The following is an 8,940-nucleotide window of genomic DNA, read 5'->3' as shown; positions in this document are numbered from 1 at the left end:
TCTTGCCTACCATTATGTTTCTTTTCACCCTTGATTTCATCTTTAGTTCCCTACATTTGACACAACCCTTCGCTTCATACTCTTGTTGTAGAACTTTCTCACATGCCAAAAAACTAAAGTTTATTACAACTTGGTCATGCGTTTGTATGTATGGAATGATTACAAATTCAAATATGCTTGAAGCTGCAATAGTTGTGTTTGAAGTTGTACCAAGTGTGCTTGAAGTTGTAACATGCATGTTTGAATCTACAATAGGTGCTTGAAAGTGTAGAATCTACAACGTAGAATTGAAATTGTATTTATAGGCATGATATCCATTTGATTATTTTATTTGTTATTTACATGGTTACATTTTGTTGCCTTGATTTGTGTGGTTTCATCTCACCGATTGTATTCAAATAAAAGGCATTTGATTAGGTAATATGTGGACCAAGTGGAAAGATTTGAGTTCATGGAGGGAATACCTATTAGGCATAACTAAAATTAATGAGAGAAATTGTGTGAAATCTAATTTGAATGCCATCTATCATTATGATTTGAGAGGTGTTGTATGAGGTTGGAAAACAACTTAATGGTATATGTGATTTGGAATGTGAATTTAGTAGCATTTATAAGTTTGATTTGAGAGATGTTGTAATATAATATTTAAATTAGGGTGGATTTGAAAGTAATGGAAAGAGTTTTTTACAAGCCATGAAATAAGCAACATGTATCATCATAAATTAAAAGGTGTTTATAATTTTATAATTATTTATTTATTTTTATTATTGTTATACTGTTTCATAAATGATAAAAATGAACTTGAGAACAATATTTTAGTGATTAAAAGGTTTATATGAAGTAAATAAGGGAGTACTTGGACATGGTGGAACATGAAGTTGGTCAAAAGAGGTAGATAAGTTGAACACACTTTTATTTATATTATTGTCATATGTATTTACAAGTTAGACAAATTGAATGTAAAAAATATATGAAATGTAAGCTACCACTTTTCACGTCATATCGCTATTTTTATAAACTATTTTTATATTAGTAATGTCAATATCTATTGAGACTTACCTATTGGAAAAATACACAATAGTTAGCCAACCATTAATTAAACCTTTACATGGATTAATAGATACTTTTGTTTCCATATTGTATATTTAAAAATAAAAATACTTTTTTTTTACCTAGCACTAACTCACATTTTATTAACAAGCAACTCTTATCCCCATAATAAGAACACACACCTCCATCTAAGGGTAAGGTCTCATGGGGGTGCTTTCAGGATTTGTTTTTAAGGAGTAGGACGTTCCATGAAACAAACAATTTTATGAAATTAGGGTGGCGTTAGAAATTGCCGCACTAGCTTAGAAATCTTTTCTACCACTTGTCAATTAGCTAATATATAGAAGGAAAATGATGAAGTTTCCAAGTCCATGATAGATGAAATTGTGATTTCACCATGTGTTTGAATTTTTCATCAAGAAAAACGATGTTTATTTTATTCATGAGAGAAATGACTTCCCTAAATTTGGAGCTTAAATTTTTAAGCTAAACTACACTACTAATTTTTTTTTTTTTTTGTTTACACTACTAAATTCACAAGACCACCAACTTTAAAATATTCCTAAAAAATTTCAACAACCTCCATAAAACCTAACACTAAAACTGTAAAAATCTTTTGAAGAAAAAATACAACAAAAACTGCTTAACCCTAGGGATACAATTCTAACGGTACGATTCTTTTTATCATGTCCTCCCCATGTTTCATATCAACTTAGATGTGAAACTGGGAGATGGACGATACCCAAAGAGGAATGTGAAGATAGAAGGTGTAGATATTGTACGCAAGGGGTGGTGGAGACTGAATGTCATTACATCATGGAGTGCCTAGCCTACAGTGACATCCAAAGTAAGTATGTTGAGACACTAAATGTGAACACCTTAAGTAGTCTATTTGACAAATAAATGATACCAAAAGTTGCAGATTTCCTAATCAAGTTACACAACAGAAGATCGAAGATGCAAAAGAGAAGGAGAAAGAGGTTTAACAGTTTGAATTTTTTTGGGCTTTGCATACCTTCTTTGCTAGCTATCCGTGGGTCCCATAAACTGTTTGACCTAGTGAACGTTATTAAAAACATCCATTCATTCATTCATTCCTCGAAACTGGAAATTAGAAATAAAATAAAATAAAATAAAAACATTCCCGAGATCATCCGATGTTTTGTCTCTTTATTTTAAAGTTGTGGACACAGCGCGCTTGACGATAACGATGGCGGGAGTATTATTTAGCGGCTGCAAATATTCCGCCATCAGCATGCATGCAATTCAAATTCACTTAAAAAAGTGTCTGTTACTTCCAGCTTATTCAAACAAATTTGGCGGCTCAGAGATGATTTCTGCTCGCCAAAAAATTCAATGTCAGCCGTGTGCATTGCCTTCTTCAGCACTCGGTAATTTTCATTTCCCTTCAAAGTTGCCCCCACAATTTTCTCCCAATTGGAGGTTCAAACAACTCAAATGGAAAGCACTTTCAACAAACGATGATGACGAGGTAACTTCTGCAACACTTCTAATTTGCGTGAATTCTGAGGTATACGATGGCATTTCTCCATTTAATTTTTTAATGTATATTATCATAATTAGATGGCCTTTGCTATAATTATTGTTTTCCTTTGTATCATTTGACAGGGATATTTAGTGGATGCCCCTGTTATGGTTGGAGATGGCTTCTCTTTCGGCGGAGGTAAGTGTTATTTTTCTCTGACAGATTGTTTTTTAATTTAGAAAGTTCACTTAATTTCTTTTTGTTTTAGTGAGGTAAATAAACCCATATAACTTCTTCCACTAAAACTCTTTGAAGGATAAGTTGCCATTGACGGGGCAATTTACGCCGTCAAAATCATCCGAGGGCTAATGATTAGCTTGCCTGTATGCGGGAGGTGCAAACGACTCTGCATTTTTGACCCTAATATACACTGGGCCTACCTGGTTATAACGCTGGGACTGCCCGGATGCGTGGAAGCTGCAACAGGCTATGGCCTTTTCCTATCCCAATTAATGCTGGGCCTGTCTACATGCAGGATATCTAGCTTGGGTAGGGCTTGAAACCAGGTTTGCGGGACAGAAATAAATTTACATATAACTGCCTGTGTGACCTCTCAATGCTAAAGCTCTGGAGTTATGTTAGCCAAAAACCAAAGGCACGATGGGGAAGTGGGAAGTGGCGAAGCAATAGCTGGGGGTGTTTTAAATATCTTCATATCTTCATCTCTAATTTGTTTCATCTTCCTTTGAGAATTCTGTCTTTTTGTAAATGTAGCATTACCATATTGTCAATTTGATATTGTCTTTTCTCTCTTTTTCATATCAGATTTGTGTTTGTGAACTTCATTACAGTGCTTAATTTTACCCGTAACCTGCTTAAGGAAGTCCATCGTTGTTTTTACAAGTGTTCTCCATTCTGTTGAAATATGGACATCTCATGTTAACTGTTTCAACACCATCATCCTTGTTATTATGATAGATAGCATGCTAGACAGATTTGAATAAGTAGTGCTATGATCAATACTGTAGCAACCAAATTTGGTCTAGGCATCGTTGTTTCTTTAAGTGTTTTCCAATCAGTTGACATATGGACATCTCATGTTACTTGTTTCAACACCATCATCCTTGTTATTATGATAGATAGCATGCTAGACAGATTTAAATAACTGAAGCGTTCTAGGCATCAACTACTATGGACAGAGTATATATGTATATTGTAGACACTTAAATTTGACTAATTAATTTAATCAAATTTAATCCCATTAGCCGCTCGTGTTAATTTAATAATTCTTATTATTTAATTATATTGCAACATTCCATCCCCTTTGGCAAAATTAATTTAATTAATAAAGCCATGGCCTATTAATTGATTAACCTTGTTAATTAATTAATCCTCTTTTTGAACCCTTCTTCTATTAAATAAAATAATTGATTTATTTTATTTAATTCATGTCACCTTTTTCCTCTATTTTGTAAATTGATTAATTCTCAATTAATTAATTAGCCCACATGTCTCCTAACCTAAACTACCCTTCTAGTTCTAACTCAACCCCTATCCTAACCCATGGGTTCTAACCAACCCTATCCTCCCTAACCAACCTTATCCTATCCTATCCTAACGTCCTCTCCCACGTGTGCACATTCCTTATTTTCCAACTATTGGAAAATATTCTAATTTGGGTGGTTATTCCCCAAATAGATACGTGTCCTTTGTCATTCCTCCCCAAGACATGTGTCCCCCTTTGGGACACTTGTCATTTCCTCTTGAGCATTCCACATGGCTTGACACTTGTCCTCCTTGAAGATAAGTGTCACATTTCCAAAGCCCTTCATCTCCTCATCAAGTCCTCTATTTAAACCCTCTACAAGGAAAGCAAAGTGCGGAAAACGCCTTCCTAATGCCAATTTCTTAGAGAAGTAAAGCAGATGTGTGTTTCAATTCGAATTACAGCAACTAAGATACACAATAAACAAAGTAACATGAAAAACACAAACACAACGATGTACACCAGATTTCACGTGGGAAAACCATTACGGGAGAAAAACCCACACACCAAAGTAATCCCTTGTATTACAGTAAAAACAATTACATACAAGTTCTAGACCTTTGATCTGATCTTTGTTTAGGGAGCAGTACAGAAGATTACAATCTTAATCGCCTTTTCAATTCAGCTTTTACAAAATTACCAATCGATTGCTACAATCCTCTTTTCACAATGACATAAATCATCACCACACAATCCAACTTCCTGCAACTGTTTTTCTAGGAGTTTTTATATCTCTGTTGAAAAACAGTTCGTTTTAGTTGCCCAATTGTCGAACTTCCCAGACTGTCAATAACACGCATGTTGTCTCCATCGCTTCCTCTGAGTCGTTCCATTTTCCACCAATTGTTAGCAAACAACTTGGCAAATGAAAACAAGTCCTTCGTGGTCCCCACCAAATCTCAAAGGTTATCGCCATATCGCCACCCGATAGAAATGTAACTCATTAGTTCTTCACGCTTTGTTCCACCCAATCTCTGATCCCCGATAGTGGGTCCCTCACAAGTCTCTTATTGGTTGATCGCCGCCCGATGGAAGTGTAACTTTCATTATCACCAAGCTTGTTCCACTCGATCTTTGATCCCCGTGTTGGTTGAAAATTTTGTACACTTGGGGAAATATACAAAATCGTGGTTTCAACCCTAGTGTGTGAGTAAAACTCTCCTAATTAAGGGAAGGCTCCCCCTATCTATCTGCAACTTAAAACTACAATAGGATGGGACATCGGTCTTTCTTCTTCTTTCAAGAAAGCCAATATCCTTTTCTCTTCATAGAAAAGTGATAGCAATTTAACATAAAATAGCAATAACAACTTTTTGAAATGAAATGAGAGAAAGGAAATGAAGTTTCTTGAAAGCTCAAAGACTTCTGTCACCTCCTTCGGGACGAGACAACAATATCAAGCTCAAAGTCTTGATTATGTGAAGTCCTATCTACCCTTTTCTATTCTAACGATATTAAGAACAAATTATAACAGCACAAAGTTTGAAAGAACTTATTTCCTTTTACTTGAAACAGTAAGAACTAGTAAGAGCTCAAAGACTCACAACTATTTCTTACAAAATCTACTTCTAAACTCTCTTAAGAACAAGTGCAAGCACAAAGTCTTACAACTTTTCTCAATAGAACTTCTACTTTAACTAAATTAATTTCCAATACTTGCAGCACAAAGACTGCAAATCAAATTTGATTAAGCTCTTAAAGAAACACTTGCAAGAAAGATAATATGGAACACAAACTGAAGAATGTAGCACAAAGACTCAAAACTTGAGCAATTTTCTTCTTATTTCTTTCAATTCTTAAATTCACACATGAAAGCTCAAAGACTTCTTTGCTGTAAATTTGGCAGAGTTTTTGCTTGCTTTCTAAAAGATAAAGATTACAATAGACCCCCTCAAGTATTAATTTAAAAGAAGTCTTGAGAAAAAGCAGGGAGGATCCTAACTAATTTGAGAGATTTTCTCAACCACCAAGACTTATTCAATAACTAACTATGACTTATTCCAACTACAGTCCTAACTGAACACAACTTGTAGTTGTTTTATATGTAATTACAAAAGTGCAAGTAAAGACTTGACTTGCAATTTACAAAATGTTTTTACATGTAACTTGTCAAAAGAAAAACTACAACTAAGAGATTACAATTCTGGAAAAATGCAACTAAGTGTTGAAAAATACTTAAGTTGTGGCATGTGAAGACATGAATCCTTTGAACTTTTGGATGATCGTTCGTAGCTCAATAGGATTCGGTTCGTGGGTGTTCTTGGCAACAACCATGGTCTTCACGATGGTGTCATTGCATTGAAGAAGCATAGAGTCGTTTTTCTCCAAAGTGGACTGGATTTCGTGCAAAAAGATTTGATGTTTCATCAAAACCTGAATTGAGGCAGCTGAAAATTGTTTGCTCCTCTACTCATTATGAATTCTGACATGTCAACATGCCCTATCTCCGTATCCTTGATATGATCCAAATGAGAGGAAACTTGTGAAGGTGAAACTTCATTTTGGTACTTGTCATATTTATACTTCATCTTCTTCGGAATGGGAGATGCTGGTAAATCTGACATTGAAGAACAACCTGGTATGCTGCGATGAAGACTTAAAAGTGTTAAAGCAACATCATAATCAGCTGCAACTAACATTTTTCCTTCTTCAAATGGGAAGAACTCCAGCCCTTGCACTTCACAACTTTGTGAGAGAAAGATGAGAAATAAATGGGAATGTTTGAAACTTGACTTTAACCAATTTTGGATCTTGGGGAAAGTTTTACAAGTACACAAGTGGGGAAGAACGAACATGCAATCGGATTTTTAAAACTCGAATACAAGTATACTTGTAAAACGGAAAATGGAGAAATGAGTGAAAAATGAGATTTTGACATGTGGGAAATGACATGAATGGAATGCACGGATAAAGGCAATGAGTATGAACAAAAATGGAAGGATTTTGGGAAGATCATCTTTAAGAAAATGGGAAGAACTTTCAACATGCAATCCGGTTCAACAAACCCGATTTTGGAAGAATGGGTATTTTTCATCTTTGAAACTTAGAATTTCAATCGAAGTATTACAACCATAAGGGAAGATCAATTATTTTCATCCTACTTGTAATCGGGATTTAAAATCCCGAATACAAGTAAAGAGGGAAAATGGGGAAGATCAATGCAATTCACAAATTGCTTTGCAAAGGGGAAAATCTCTTTCACAAAATTGATTTTAGGGCAAAACCAACATACATACAAATTTACAACTAGAAAGAATAAATAAGAAGAGAACATAAACAAAGCAAGAAAGCAAAAAACCAAAAGAAAACTCACCTTGCTTATCCAAGACGTCTTCCAAGAAGCAAGAAGCAATCCTTGAAAGAAGAAAGAAAATCCTTAAAATAGAATTCAAACCGTACTCCAAACCCTAGCCATGTTTTTGAAAAAACGCCATATGGATCAATAATCCTTTAAAAATGTTATACAATAATCTGCACCTTGTTACAAATGGATTTTGTAACACCTTTACTCAATTCTCTCTTCCGGTTTAACTCCTCTTCCGGTTCAATCCTGCTCTATTCTCTACCGGTTCTTTGCCTTTCTAGACTTCTATTCTCTGCCGGTTCTCAGATTACTCTGACCCACTGCTACTTGTCACCACCGGTACTCTGCTCACCCTCTTTGAATCTTTTGCTACTCAGCCTCTGCCGTGTCTGACCTCTTCTCACTATCTCTCTGCTCTCCTTTGCTCACTGCCGCTGCCTTACCAGTTCTGACTCTATCGGTTCTCTCGTCAAGCACTCAGTCACTTCAATGTTCTTCGATGAACTCTTTGATGGACACTCACTCATTCTTATCCGGCATCACAACATCCACAACCCAGATCTTCAATTTGCATATTTATACACGGGCTTTCCCACCAAAGCTGAAAATCAAACCTTGGCACGCTAGGGTTTCTTCTACCGACCACAAATCGTATCAAATCATATCTGATCTTGTTCCTAGAGTTGACAGCCTGTAACAAGTCAAACAACACTGCCAAATCTTTTCTTCCATTACACGTTTACTAAATTTAGCAAACACGGCCCTGCTTTAGTCAATCACAATAAATGAACCAGCAACTTCCTTCTCCAGATCGACAAGATGATCAGATATCTTGCTTCGATCAACTCACCAAGAGTCGTCCTTCGATCTGCCTCGAGCCACATCCTTCTGCACTCAACCCGTGATTTTCGCAGTCTGCATTAACTGTTGACCCAATCACCAACTACCTCTTTCATCGACCTCTGCATGTTAGGTTTTCTACTTTGCCACCTGGAAGCTACGTGTCTTCTTTGTCGGCATCCACCTCTGCTCACTGTGTCGGTTTAGGATGAGTCACCGACCAACAACACTCTACAGGTATTCACCCTATACTATCGATTCATCTTGCCTTACCGGTTAACCTTCATGCCATGCACTCCACCATTTTGTCGGTTAGGTCATGATGACCTAGGCTGCTCCCGATTCAGAGTTCATCACTTCACTATGCACATTTCTGTTTGAAGAGAGTCCTTCACTTTGTCTCTCTGTCAGCTTATCGGTTGCCTTACCTACTTGCATACTAGACTGATATTCATTCTCCTCCACAGAGTACATATCAGTCAGTTATAATTGAGCTCTCCGGTTCACCAAACTTGATGCGGTTTCAGTCACAGACACATGCCAATGTTATGAACATTTATTTTGAACCGCAACTCCTGGATCCTCTCCAATTATCTGTACCAGTTGCTTGAACACGACTCTGTTCTAGTTTACCGGTAGACAACACATTTGCTTGCATACCGGTAACATCCTTGATGACTCCATGCCATCAATCTTCAACTGTCACCAACTGTG

General features: G+C 36.2%; 1 protein-coding gene across 6 annotated transcripts in view; it reads left to right on the top strand.

Annotated features, from left to right (window-relative positions):
• Positions 1 to 2,223: 2,223 nt before the first annotated feature.
• The window catches only part of LOC131072609 (uncharacterized hydrolase YNR064C), a 151,617-nt gene continuing 144,900 nt past the window's right edge, over positions 2,224 to 8,940 (top strand). For 2 of the 6 annotated variants that reach the window (XR_009112730.2, XM_058008829.2), the window contains exons 1-2: positions 2,224 to 2,581; positions 2,680 to 2,734. Coding sequence is in view for 5 of the 6 variants with exons in the window: in XM_058008829.2 (XP_057864812.1) it covers positions 2,261 to 2,581; positions 2,680 to 2,734 (376 nt within the window). In the remaining variant the exon portion in view is untranslated. The remainder of the gene's footprint in view (positions 2,582 to 2,679; positions 2,735 to 8,940) is intronic. The other 4 variants (XM_058008828.2, XM_058008830.2, XM_058008826.2 and 1 more) reach the window with 4 other exon arrangements.

Source organism: Cryptomeria japonica, chromosome 10, assembly GCF_030272615.1.
Source record: "Cryptomeria japonica chromosome 10, Sugi_1.0, whole genome shotgun sequence".
NCBI classification, from domain to species: Eukaryota; Viridiplantae; Streptophyta; class Pinopsida; order Cupressales; family Cupressaceae; genus Cryptomeria; species Cryptomeria japonica.
This window is presented reverse-complemented; position numbering and strand designations above follow the sequence as displayed.